This window comes from Ochotona princeps, chromosome 2 (genome assembly GCF_030435755.1).
Source record: "Ochotona princeps isolate mOchPri1 chromosome 2, mOchPri1.hap1, whole genome shotgun sequence".
Classification (NCBI taxonomy): domain Eukaryota; kingdom Metazoa; phylum Chordata; class Mammalia; order Lagomorpha; family Ochotonidae; genus Ochotona; species Ochotona princeps.
The window spans coordinates 37855760-37869884 of record NC_080833.1 but is presented as its reverse complement, the minus strand read 5'-3'; the positions used below and the strand labels follow the sequence as shown (position 1 = coordinate 37869884).

Here is a 14125-nt window from a genome sequence, read left to right as displayed (position 1 = left end):
CAGTCGGTGCTGAGCTGATCCAAAGCCAGGAGCCTGGAGCTTCTTCCAGGTCTCCCAAATGGATACAGGGTCCCAAGGACTTGGGCTGTCCTCAACTGCCTTCCCAGGCCACAAGCAGGAAGCTGGATGGGAAGCAGGACCACCGGGACACAAACCAGCGCCCATATGGGATCCCGCCATGTTTAAGGCGAGGACTTTAGCAGCTAGGCTACCACACTGAACCCAAGGACCTACATTCTTACAACATGTCACTGAAGCAGCAGACCAGGAACTTTCCGCACCTGCCTGTTGCAGGTTCCAGGTCTTCAGTCAGCTCACAGCCCGGCCCTTTCCTGCAACTGTTTTAAATGCTGAGCAGGAGTCATGGCTGAGCAGAGGAGTGCTGGGTGTGTTGGGATTTCTCCCATCTGCACTAAGGGCTCTCCTCCCACCCTGGACCACCTGGAGGTGCCTGTCCAAGCCAGTTCTCTCTGGCCCCTGTCCAGCCCCAAAACACTGTGGAGGTCTCCACACCACTGAAGTGCCATGAGACCCCAACGCCCCCTCTGCAGATGGGTAATTGCTGTGTGGTCAGACCAGAGGAATTAGGCCCTTGAGGAATTTCATACTGATTGTGCAAATGAAAATATTGGCTTGCCTTTTGAAGTCGAAGCAGCTGTGTCAGCAGGGCAGGCCTTGGGACAGCAGGAAAAATAAAAGCGATGTATGTGCAGCCAACCTCAGCAGCAATCAAGTGACAGCCAGGATGATGATGTCACCAAGGCCTCCGCTGACTGATCACCTCCCACGGAGACTATTGTCGCTTCCTGGATCTCCCTTGGCTTGCTGTTAGCTCCCCCACCCATTCTTCCCACCTCCAGGGGATGTACATCCTTTCGGAGAACCAGGCAGAGAGGAGTCATATGTATAGGAAAGACTCAGTCCAGAGTCAGTGGCATCAGGCCCTGTCACCTGGGCCATGAGCACACCTCCCGCTGCACCTGCTCAACCTCCCCAGCCCAGCTTGAAGCCTGTGCCAACTTCATCCACACCTGGCATGCAGGCCCCAACTGCCCTGTCTCTTCCTTTTACCAGTAGCTCCCCACTGGATATCATCAGTACCTCTTTGTCCCCGTCTGCTACATCACCTTGAAATTGCTCCAAGCTCTTTAACCCAGAATGGTTACAGACAGGTGATTCCCTGGGACTTGCAAGTGCATGTTGTTCCTTTCCCCCATGCACAAAGTATATTTAAATCAGGAGATTCAGGGGTCACTAAGTGGGTACAGAGCTTTCCAGCAGAAGGAGCAGGAGCAGGGAGAGATTGTTGGATCAAGTGCAGGACAGAGCTATAGCCCCCAGCGCAAAGCCCCTGCACTGGGAAACCGTGCTGTCCTTTCTCACTGCCCTGGCTACAGCACCAGACCCTGAGCCTCTGGCTTCTCTCAGGTTCAGGTGTGCCCGAACCTGCACGCCCAGCAATAGGAGAGACTGCACTTCAGCGCCTCTCCTAGAGACCCCTGGGCTCCAAGCCCGGCCCAGCAGTCCCAGCTAGCGGCCTCCCTGCAGGCCCAGGGCTGCTGTCATCATGTGGGTGGCTCCGGATTTATGAGCATTTCCTGGCACGACTTGAAGGACAGAGAGGAACGCTGGGATCTCTAAGGGTGGTCTTTGGGTGGAGGAACAACGCGTTCAAAGACAGGAAGGACAGAAAACCCGGTGAGTCAGGCCTCCCGATGCCCGCCCAGGGAAGCACAGGGGCTCAGCCAGCCGCACCCAGGACCCACGCAGGATGTGGCTGTCCCCGCACAGAGCAATGAGCAGCTGTGCTGGAGGCCGAGTCTGTGGTTCTTCAGTTGCGCCGGAGGCTCTGGAGAGGGGGAGGCAAGGTGGGTATAGCTGGTGCATCTTCAGTCTGACCTCCCAGCCCTGTCCTCTGCCCACCCCCCGCCCTGCCTTCTCCTTCCCAGGAACACACCGCTGCCCCAGCAGCCCTCCACTCAGACACCCTCTGTCTTTCTCCCTTAGGGGAGCCAAAGCTCTGAGCCCAGTGGGCCCTTTGGACTTGCCTTGCCACACCCTCTCCATAACTTCTCAGCTTGTGCTATAAACTCCCCACTCCCATCTCCTGCTCTGCCCTGTGCTGAGATGGCAAGAGATGGGCAGGCTGGACGGGGAGGATGCTATGGTGTCTCTCACCTCCACCCACCCCGCTATGTTCTTGGCAGTGCCCCAGACCCACAGCCAGCAGCCAGGCTCCTCTGTGAAGTCCACAGCTCGGGTCACATGCAAGTCCCTGCTTCCTCGCCTTCCTTTCATTTCCCTTCCCTTCTTCTATAGGTTTAGAAGCAGAGAAGGCTCCATTACTGCTACACCTCACTGATGCACCATCCCATGCACACCTCCGTAAACAGTCCGATCATTCAACACTCGTCCGTCACTCTTTCCATTGGAGTCACTTCACTGAAACTCACTTCACTGGCAGTGAGCCGTCAGCTTTCTCCGGGTATCTCACCCAACACAGCCCTTGCTGCCAGCTCCCCCTTGCTCATTGCTCTCCACTGTTTCAGCTCCCTGCCTTGCTCCTCAAACCCATCAGGGTTGCTTCTACCCCAGAGCCGGTTTGTATTCCCACTGCCTGCTCTCTCAGACACCTGCATGGCCCCCCTCCTCACCTTTTGTCAACTGTCACTTCTCATCCTGACCCTTCCTGAACATTGTCCCACATAAAAGGTCAAATTATGCACATTCCTCCCCCCACACACACACACAGTTACATACTCCTTTGCCTTGTTTTCCCCATAGCAGCTCTCTCTGACACACCAGTTGTGTATATCGGCTTGGTGCCAGCTTTCCCCCACTGCAATAAGGGCAGGGATCTCCAGGTGTTACATTCACTGCTGCAGCTCCAGGGCCTGAACAGAAGCTGGTACAAAAGAACTCAACCGAGACTCCTTGTTTCTTTGTTTTTTGGGGTTTTTTTTGTTTTGTTTTGTTTTTCGCTGAAAGTGGAACTTGCCCTTTCCCTGATAGGTAAGCCATAGGTAAGCCAACACTGTGTCCAGGGCTGCCTAGTGAGGAGTCAGGCAGTACAGACACGGAGTCGGGCCCCGCTCCAGGAAACCCCATGTTTATTTGGATGCCTGCTGCCCAGGAGCCCAGGGCCTGGAGACAGGATTCTGCGCCGGAAGCCTGGAAGTCTCAGAGTGCTGGACAGGAAGCCGGGAAGCAGTCGGCAGTGCTTTGGTGCCTGTCGATGGGATGAGGAAAATAAATAAATAAATTTCAGCTGGAGCCTAGCAGGCTCTGAACTCTACGGATCTCTCCCCCCGGAGGTGGCAGCCTGTGTGGCGACTGCTGGCCCCCCAGCCCTCGGGTGCCGACAGATCCATCTCGGGGGGTCTCTGCTCTGCTCAGCTATGTGCTGGGTCCTGGCGAGGATCCACCCAGGATAAGGGTCCCTGGCTGGGCAGCTCATCATGCAGCTTCTCTGCCCTCCATTCCTTCCATACGTGCCACTCCAGCATCTACTCTGCAAGTGGCAAGCGCTGTGCTGCCTGGGGGAGTGACTGAGCCCCAGACAGCAGTAGCTGCCCTGGGAGCACTCAGCTCTCAAGCAGGAAGGACCTGCATTGAGCAGCAGGAAAACCCCCACAGGTCATTGCTCTGGCAGTGTCCCATGCTTTGGGGGACCTGGCCAGGAACCTTTCTTGTCCCTAGTTCAGGTGAACCCTTCTGATGAAAGGAACCTCTGTAGCAAAGGGGGTGGTATGAACAGGCAGGGGGAATGCTGCAGGCTTCTAGGCAGAGGCGAGGTTCCTGGGACTGGGAACAAGGCTCTGCCGAGTTGGGCCCAGAGTGGAAGGCAGCAGGGAGGCTGTGTACAAGCATGGTGACCTGGCAAAAGTGGCCTTTCCCCTTGCCTCTGCATCAGCTGTGATGGCGCCCCATGGCTAAGGCCCTGACATCCCTCCTCTGTCCCAGTTCACCACTCATCCTGGTCCCAAAGACATGCCTCCACATGTCCGTTTATGTCTGTACCTCCTACAAACAACATGGCTTGCAAACCTGGGCACAGGGAAGCCAGAAAGAACCCAAGACTTCCCAGCCGGCTAGTCCCAGCCAATGTTGCCATTCGGGGAATGAGCCAGCAGATGAAAATTCAAACTCTCTTTTTCACTTTGTCTGTCTCTCCCTCCCCACCTTTTTCTTTCTCTGTCACTCTGCTTTCAAGTAATTTTTTTTAAGTCAGTAAATGCTCTATTACATGATGGTGAATAAGAGAAGGAAGAAAACAAGGATACTTGACAGATATGCGTACGTACTCCCAAACCTAATGAGCAACCACCTTGCTTACACCTAACTGATCACACTGTTCAAGCTGGCATTTGCAACTACCTTCTTCTACCCTTTTCCTTCTACCATTCCCTTTGCTTCCAGCATGTTCCTCAGTGAGTCATGCTGCTCTTTCTCTCTGTGTAAGGATTTATTTATTTATTTGAAAGGCAAAGTTACAGAGAGAGAGAGCAGGCTTCTGACTGCTGATTCACTCCCTAAATACCCAGCACACCCAAGACTGGGCCAGGCTGTAGTGGGAAGCCAAGAGCTTCATTCAGGTCTCCCACATGGGTACAGGGGCCCTAGCACTTGGGCCATCTTTCCACTGCTTAGCAGGGAGCCGGGTCAGAAGCACAATCAGGACATGAATCAGCACCTATACAGGATGCCTGTATCGCAGGCAGCAACTTAACCTACAACACCATGATGCCTGCCCCTGGTCATAGTTGCTAACTTGATAGGTGACCCAAACCTTGATCCTTGAAGACTTTGTGCTTTCAGGGTCCTGCTGGCTTGGGGCCAGGCTTTTCCATTGGCCTTGATCATAGGGCAGAGTACCACAAAGAGCCTTGTGAGCATCTCCAGCCTTCCATACTCTTCCTCCTGTCTTTTGAAGAGCAGCACTCCAGCCTGTCCTGCTGCTAGCCTCACAGTAACTACTCCGTGTGTTGACTCAGGGCATGAGGGGTCCTCCAGGACCTCCTTGTTGCCACTCAATGTTAGTATTGTGCCAAGGCTTTGAGGAGTCTCTAGTGACCTCACCAGCAGGTAGGTTCTGAGAGAAGGGTTTTGTGGCTGTCTTTCCCCAATGTCTATAACAGTGCCCACCTGAGAGAGGCCGACTCAGTGGCCTGGGCACTTGCTGTGGTTCCTGAAGGTCAGGCTTAGCCCTAAGGGCCCTGGCTCCCACTCTCCTTCCTTCTGATATCTTCCCTTCACACTGCCAGTGCTGGGCCAGACCTCAGGGTTCCTGTACCATCCCAGCCAGCACTGCTTCCTGAGCTGTTCTGCAACCATAAACCTGCTCTTACCTTTTCCCCACTGCTGGCGCCTGCCTTGTACCATCCCAGACCTAACATGGAAGCCATGTTTAACTTCTGGACCCACACTTAGCAGCTGCCTGGGGCCACTGCTGTTGGAGCTGCTCCAGGGCTTGGTGGCCATGCCTCCATCCAGCCATTCAGAGGCAGGGAGGTGGCTCTGGTCCCTGCCCTGTGTTTGTTATTCCATGTCTGAGACTCATCATAAACATCATCTTAGTACAGGCTGCCATGGCGACACGCATGAAAGGTTTGTTATTCCAAGGTGGCTGGGAGCAGAAAGCTTCAGAGTCTGGGAGTCTGAGCAGTGCCCAGGCTGGGAATTCAAGACAATGGGGAGGGGAAGGACACAGAAGTTGGGGCCTTCCCCTGGTGGGACAGCCTATGTGCTGGCCATACAAGCTGCAACACTCGCCTCCCTGCCTCCGTGCAGGTGGACACCACGCCCAAGTCATCCACCATCTCAGATCCCCACAGAGAAGCAACTGGAAGTGGATGTCTGTTGCCCGGGTGAACTGGTGTGGCTGCCTTGTTAGTCAGAAGCACCCAGAACACTTGGGAAGAAGCGTTTGTGGAATTCAAGTCATGGTGATAGGAGCTGGTTACAGCCAAACAGCATTGCACACACAGCTCTGGTCTTTACCAGCCATGTGGCCTTGGGCCTATCCCTCCTCTTGCTGTTCTGTGAATAGAGACATTTTCCCTGCTGGCTAGGTTCCAGAAAGAGCAGGAGGAAGCCCCAGTTGACAGTGGTTAACTAGGGCAACAGGTTTCAGAGCAGAACTGAATACCCCCTCCATCTCTCTCTACAGTGTCACCTTGGCACGGTACCTCATACCACTTTCCTGCAGCTTTTTTAACTCTCCTAAGTGCAATTAATCACATCCTTGCCTCAAAATTTCTATAAAAGCTAAAGACACCACTAGGAGCTTAGAATGTACTGCCACATAGTGAGTGCTCAATGAACAATGTTCCCAGAAACAGACAGAGGAAGACTGCTTTGTAAGTCTCAAAGAGTGGCTCCCAAGCCAGGGGTGTGCCGAGGCATTAAGCAAGCATCCTTGCTGCTGCTGCTGAAGATGCCAAGCTTTAGTGCAAGCTTTAGAGAGTTGTAAGAGCAAGAAAAGGACCCAACAGTAACATTCTCAAGAACACATCTGCCCCACCTAGGTCTGCTGTTTCCCACCATTCCATAACAAGCATGGGTGTGAGTGCAGGTGGCCATCCAGGAATCCAACCTCGGCCTTGAGGTCCAAAGGCAAAGGGTAGCCAGAAGAGCTGAGGCTGAGCCAGCTCGGTCCCCAGATCACAGCATAATCATGGGCAAGCCCCATCCTGCCTGCTCCTGGCCCTGTATCTTCTCTTTTATGTGATGAGTGGTTCTCCAACTGGGCTCTGGGTATCTGTGGGTTCTGCACAGAGGCCTTGGGAGTTCCTGCCCAGCGAGGGGGTTGAGCCTACAGGACTTCAGGCTCCAACCTGCCTCCCTGACGTCAGCTGGGGAGTTTCCATTTTTACTGCTCCACAATTTGAGTTCCAAGCAAGGTTCCTTTGGAAAACAGTAAGAAAACACAGCAAAAAGATTCCATGGCTAAAAAAGGTTTGAAAACCGCCCATGTACATGACTTCTCAGAGCCCTTCCAGGGACTCCTCAGACACATGGATCTGCTCTCCTGTGAGCCACATTTACAGAATAGTTACCCCACACTTCCTACCTGCCAAGACTGGAACACAGTCACTTCCTAGAGCGCCTCCTGGCTCCCTGGGGATCACACAATAGCAGAAGCCACTCCAGGAATCACGCTGGTTCCCAGGGAGCCAGATCTTTGGGTGCCCTAAGATCAATGAAATCACCACGGGTCAGGAGGTGGTGCCTTCACCCAGCTGACTCTGAGAAGCAAGGAAGGAGGCCAGATGTGCGCTGTCATAGGTGTGGTCATGGGAAGTTTGTTTGTCCTGGGTCCCCTAGAAGGGGTGTGAGGATGGAGAGGGGATAAGCTCGATATAGACACTTTCATCCCAGGCATGTGCTAGGCAGGAGGAAGTGCCTGTTGCCTTAGTAATGTCCACAACAACAGGGCCTTGCCTCCTGTGTCCCATCCCCAGCCATAGTGCTGCCATGGACACCCTGCACCAGATGGTTGCAGATCAGATTTCAGTGGAGAGGCCTGGGGAAGGCAGGGAAGTGGGACGGGGGTGTGTGTGACCCCATCTCCATCCAGCTGGGGAAGGGGAGCAGCCTGGGCGTTGTCTCCAGCACAGCATAGTTCTCCTGCCAGCCTTAACAAATGTAGGAAGTGATCCCAGAATACATGCTTGGCCGTGTTGCTTGTGTTGGTGTTTTTGGTCTAGGCTGAGTGTGTCTATTGCCTGAGCTTTTGTGGTTCAAAGTGTGTGTTTCTTGACCCTAGTGGGTTACAGTGGCATGCCTCAAAACACACATACACACACACACGCTCTGAAGTTCCAGGCATGACTCTTCAGGACTTTTGAGGCATCCCTGAAGAGTCAAATGAGCATGGCAGGTGTCATAGCAACAAAGAAAGGATGAAACGACACTGTGCTGTGTATTCAGAGACAAAGGCACAATTTCTGTTTTCCAGAAGCTCCTAGCCAACTGAGGGAGGCCGGTCGCTAAACAGCAAAAACAGCAGAATGTCCTTCCCCTGGTGGGAAGAAGCATAGGGTGTCACTTGCCTGTTGCTGTGCTTCAACAACAGTAGCCTTCACTGCTGTTACCCCTGGGTCTGTTTGAAAGAATGCTCTGCTGATCTTGGCGGGGCTCATTCACATGGCTGGGAGCCAGTTGGCTGGGGACTGACCTAGCAAGGCCTTAGCTCAGAGAGTCAGCCTTGCATGTTAGCATCCTCCAGCAGGCTAACCTGTCCTTGGGGTCCTGGTGGAGGTGCATGGAGCATCAGCAACAGCAGCAGCACTCAAGTGCTTTCCAGACCTTTGTTTGCGATGATCAAGTATATTCCATGCTGAAGCAAGTCCAGAGTCACAGTGACTGAGAGCTACAAAGTTCATGGCCAAGAACATGAATAGAAGGGATGGATAAACTGGGCAGGGGCTGAAGTGGGGAGGCATTCAGTCTACCAGACAGGTGAGAGTCTAGGAAGTTTCACAGGAGACGTCCATGAAGGGTCTGGCTGGCCTGATTTGAGTTTGCAAGAGGAAGATGAGAAGGCAAAGGGTTTTCCTTGTGGGAAGAACAGCATGTGGAGGGGAGGATGTGCTGGGAGCAGAAGACGCTGTGCTGGTTGAGCTGGAGTATTTGGAGGTGTCAGGACCTCGTGAGAAAAGAGCTTGCTTACCACAACGGGGTCGAGAGCATAGTCAGGTTCTACTGATGAACTCACCTTTCAACCTGTGGGCATGACACCCCTATTCCATATGCACCGGTTCTAGTCATGGCTGTTCCACTTCTGATCCAGCTCCCCTGCTAATGTGCCCAGAAAAGCAGCAAACAGCCCAAGTGCTTGGGTTCCAGGACTCACGTGGGAGACCCAGATGAACTTGCTGACGTCAACCTGGTCCAGTCCTGGCCGTTGCAGCTATTTGAAGCATGAAGCAGCAGATGGAAAATCTCTTCTGTATTTCAAATAAATTATATATATATAAACTTCAGCCGTGGCAAAAGCAAATGGGCTAGCTAAAAAGGGTGGGCTGCAGGGAGATGGGAGGGACTATTGTTAGTGGTCCCAGTGAGGGATGAATGGATGTGAGCCAAGGGGCTAGCACTTGTTGTGCAAGGTACTATGCAAAACAGATGAACAGGGTCTGAGAACTAAGGCCTGGGCTGTGGCTAGGGACACAGCAGGCACAGATGGCCTTAAGCCACCTCCTGACATTTCACACCATGGTGACAGGTCTTTCTTTTGGGCTAAATAATGCCAATTCTGAGCATCTCCCCCTTCCTTGTAGGTAAGAGGAATCTGTAACACTTGTCAGGTAAAGCTGAGTCTGCTTGCAGTTGAGTGTTAAGCCAGGCCCTTCCCTCCTTGGGGCTTAATTTCTGCAGCTAGCACTGGGCTGGATGCTCTCCCAGGGCCCTCATACCTTGGGCAGGTGCCAAATCCTGCCAACTGCAGGACTGGCAGGGCATGGCTGTGTCTCCAGAACCAGGCAAGGCAGCCAGTGGCAGCATGGATATCTAGCCCTTCCAGGCCTTGTCCTGGAAGAGGAGGCTTCCAGATGCTGCCTTGGGGCTAGGCCCTGACATCCCATTAGGCCTTGTGTTTGTTTCTATCTGGGTTGCTCTGTTTGGAGGAGTACTCCTGAGTACAAAGTGAATCCATGTTCATATTAGGCTGTTTCTTTTCTAAGATGCATTTATTTGAAAGACAGAGTTACAGAGAGAATGAGAGAGAGATCAATCTTCCATCCATTGATTCACTCCCCGCCAAGTGGTCAACACAGCCGAGACTGCACCAGGCTAAGGCCAGGGGTCTGGAATTCCGTTTGGATCTCCCACCTAAGTCCTGGGACCCAAGTGCTTGGGTTGTTGTCTGCTGTTTCCCCAGACACAGTAGTAGGAAGCCTTGTGGAAGTGGAACAGCTGGAACTCAAAGCAGTATCCACATGGAGTGTCAGTGTCCCTGGCAGTTGCTTAACTATATCACAACACCAACCCCTCTAGGATACTTGTAAGCACTATAATTAAACAACCCCTGCCTCTCCCCACCACTCCCAACCCCACTGTCATGCTGGCATGTCACTAGTAAGGCAGTGAGACTCAGAGGAATGGGAACCTGCAGAGGCAGAGGGCTGTGGTGGCAGCATGCTGGCCGGGCATCTGGCATGGGAATATGGGAGCACCCCACCCGGGCCCCATGCTCCTTCTGTCGTTTGGATCTGTTGTCCTGAGGGTTGCAGAGTGGAGGGTCAGGCCCAGAGGCCAGCCAGGATCTCTGTATACCACCCTCACCGCTGTCTGTCTCCTCCATGCAGGTGCTGTTTGCTCTGAACCAGACCCTGCTGCAGCACGAGAGTGTGCGGGCCGGGAGCCTGCAGGCGCCTTACACCACCGAGGACCTCATCAAGCATTACAACTGTGGAGACCTCAATGCTGTCATCTTCAACCATGACACGTCCCAGGTGAGGCCCCACCTCTGGCCCCCAGGACACCCCTGGCATGGTTAGCAAATGCCTACATGGGCCAGGCCTAAGCTGCCTCTTCAGCAAAGGTGAGCAGGGCCTGTCCTTATCTGCCTCTGCAGAAGAGGCTGAGAGCCTTGCCCAGGGCCACTCATCTTCTAGGCTGTTGTCATCAGCTTATCAAGAGCAACAGTGGGAGCCAGGTCTGTGTGGCCCTGGTGCCTGGGACTCCGGAAGTGTAGACTGTGGAACCAGGGCAGGCTCTGCGAGGTTCCAGTTCCACATCTGAAGTGTGTAATGCCCAGAAAGCCCAGAGCTTACAGCATGGATTCAAATTCAACCCTGGTGTTCTGCTTGGACTCGAGACCTGGAGGAAAGATGACCATGCTGGCTTGACCGTGAGCAGGATGGCTCAGCACTGCTCAGAGTCCACCATGCCTCTCCAGGGCAGACTCTAAGACACTTGGTCTAGCCTTCAAGGCCCTCCAGGTTGGCTTCATTGCCCCAAAGCACAGACCTGATTCCAGGACCCCTGATACTATTGCAGTCCTTTTAGATAACATTGCCTTTGTCCACGCTCTCCACCCCCAGAACCCTCCCCGTTGGCCATGGTTAGGCCAGTCCTGCCTTCTCCAAAAAACTTTGCTGGTACACCAGATTGAGATGTTCCTCCAGGCTTCCCAAGGCCTCCATGTCACCTCTACTGACATGGTGGTTAGCCATGCATTTGTATAATGCAGCAGCGTAGGCCACTTCCCAGCTCAGAAAACTCCAGGGCTCCCCATCTTTCTCAGGGTAAAAGCCTGCCTACCCTATGCTCCACCCCATTGCCCAGCCCATCTCTGCTTGCCTCCCTTACATATTTAGCTGCAGGTTCCCAGTCTGTTGGCCCTGCCAGAAACATCATTCCCCAGGCATCACCATGGCTTCCTTTCCTCTGCCTACAACACTCAAATATCCTCTGCCCATGGCGGGCCCAGCTGCCCTGTGGAGGATTGCAGCCTAAACACCCCATCCCTGCACTCTCGGTTCCGCTCGCCGTGGTCCCATCATCATCTCCTAACACCATGCACCTGCTGCAGGTGTTACTGACTCTGTTCTGCCTTTCCTCATTGGAATGTGACCCCCACCCCCCCGAGGCAAGAATATGTTCGGCTTTATTCACCAATGTATTGACAGGCTGGAGCAGACCCCAGCCTAGAGTATTAGCTTGAATGAATGAAGTAGTTTACAAAGGTCAGACATGGAGCCATGAAATGGGACATCTCCAGGGAGATCTGCCCTATTGGAGAGCTCCACAGCCTCCACAGGAAAGACAGAAGATTCCACAGGAAACTGCAGCCAAGTGTAGCTCTGGCTGTGGGTAGGCTGGGAGGAGAGAATGAAGCGGAGGAGCCCATACAGGAATACCTTGTGTGGGGGGGCTTGGAGTAGGGGCTGGTACCAGGAAATAGAAGGAATGATGCCTGCAAGAACCTGAGTTGGCCACAGATAAGAACAGGAAGAATGTTGGGGCAGACCAGGCTGAGTCGGTTCACGTCATCCACTGGCAAGCCCAAGTGCTGAAACTGTGTGGGGGCCTGGCCGGGTTTGGTCGCGATAAAAAAAAAAAAAACAAACAGTACAAAACACAAAATGCCAAGGTGAAATGGCCTGTGCTAGCAGGGAATGCAACACCCGACCAGCACTCCTCCCACTGGTTTAGGTGAGGGACGAGAGTGTGATGGGCAGAGCCGGGGAGAGATGCGATACTCATTGGTTCCAATAGAGGTCGGGGCTCAGAATAGAACCAACCCAGGGGTTAAAACCATCAGCTGATCGGAGTGATGGACGGTGGCGGGCACTGTGCTTACTAGTAGTACATGTAGGAGCCTGGACTGGGAATGCCTCAAAGTTTTTTTTAGGGGGATTCCCCTGAACAAAATGGAGGAATCAAAGCATTAATCAAAAAAAGATGGAAAATGGAGTAGATGAATCAACCACCTCAGCTTTATGCTTGCAGCGGAAAACTGGACAAGGGGAAACCCTAAGACGGACTATGTCAATCAGTGGACTCTGCACCAGCCTCATCATACCTGGACTGTTGCTGATGATATGTTGGAGCTTCTAATTGATCGAGGTGACGCTCTGCTGGCTCTGCCTACAAACCTGAAAGGGCCTCCCTAAGAGGCCGTTGAACTTGAACTGGACAAGTGGGATGCTGGACTCTGTATGGTGTAAACTTTTAATTAGGGAATCTCAACGGAACTTGAGCTGTGGTTATGCATCAAGGTGAAGGAATTCATGATGGGGGAAGGGTTTGGGGTGAAGGGGGGGAATCCCAGTACCTATGAAATTGTGTCATGTAATGCAATGTAATTAATGAATAAATGAATATTAAAGAAAAAAAATTAAAAAAAAAAAAGAACAGGAAGAATGTCCCAGAGAAGAAGTTCTTATACAGTGAGCCAAGGTCAGGAGAGAGCAGGAAGACGGGGTAGGGCTGGAGACACACACCAGACCATGGTCCTCATAGGCGAGGGTGTGCCGCTCGGCTCCTGCTCCCCAGCTCTGGCCAACACACAGTGTGTGCAATGAGCTACTGTCAAGTACAGGTGTGCTGTGCATTTGGTGGGTTGCGAGGTCAAAAGAGAAAACAGCAAGGCTGGTATTGTGGCGTGGGAGTTAGGCTGCTGGTTGGAACACCCACATCCAATGTAAACGTGTGTATTTCAGTTCCAGCTACTTCGCTTCTGACCCCATTCCCTGTTAATGTACCTGGGAATCAGCAGGTGATGACTTAAGTACTTGAGTTTCTGCCACCCACGTGGAAACCTGGATAGAACTCCAAACTGCTGACTTGGGGCTTGGGTCTGGCTGTTGTGGCCATGTGGGGAATGAATTAGTAGATGCAAAATCTCTCTCTCTCTCTCTCTCTCCCTGTGTCTGTCTTTTAAACAAATAAGTCTTTTTTGAAAAAAGAAACAGAACATGCCCCAGAAGATGCAGGCGTGTTAGGAGCTCTGACTCAGGGGAGGAGAAGGAAGGCTCCCTTACACTGTGAGCTGGTAGGAGTTGCCTGGGTCACCCACTTTGTAGTAAGGCTTCACCCTGTGTGGTCACCTGAGAGGCTGAGTTATACAGGAGAGGTCCCTGGCTGGGCTGCGGCTGCCCCTCAGCCAGGAAAGGAAGGGGTAGGTGACCTCAGGATGGCAGACTCAGCCTCTCTGAGCCCTGTCCAGAGGCAATGGCTTGTCTGTGGCACACAGGGGCTGTGTCAGGCAAGTGGGTGGGCGGGTCATCAGTCAGAGCCCACACTGGAAGTGGGACAGAGGGTAGAAGGATTGGTCTGCCCAGATGGAACCCCAGGCTGCACACAAAGCCCTAGAAGACAGGCTAGACAATTCTCAAATGCAGAGAAGACTTGGAGTGAAGATAGCTAAGCTGAGCCCACTAGGACCCAGCCAAGATGGGGCTGTACCCAGCTCAAGGCCTCAAATCTCACAGAAGCTACAGAGCTACAGTCAGGGACAAGGGGACAGGTTTCAGAGTCCCTCAGGTGGGGAGGAAAGATGGGGCAGACAGTACAGCAGGCTGTATGAGTAGGGTGAGGGGACGGGAGGTAGGAGCTCCTGGAGGAGCAAACTGCAGGCAGAGGACAGTTCACACAGGAACAAGGATGCCTGATG

At 53.1% G+C, this 14125-nt stretch overlaps 1 protein-coding gene across 1 annotated transcript in view; it reads left to right on the top strand.

Annotated features, from left to right (window-relative positions):
- The window catches only part of TRABD2B (TraB domain containing 2B), a 192796-nt gene that overhangs the window by 152309 nt on the left and 26362 nt on the right, over positions 1–14125 (top strand). Inside the window, exon 3 of the mRNA XM_004598496.2 lies at positions 10311–10457. Within this exon, the coding sequence (XP_004598553.2) occupies positions 10311–10457 (147 nt within the window). The remainder of the gene's footprint in view (positions 1–10310; positions 10458–14125) is intronic.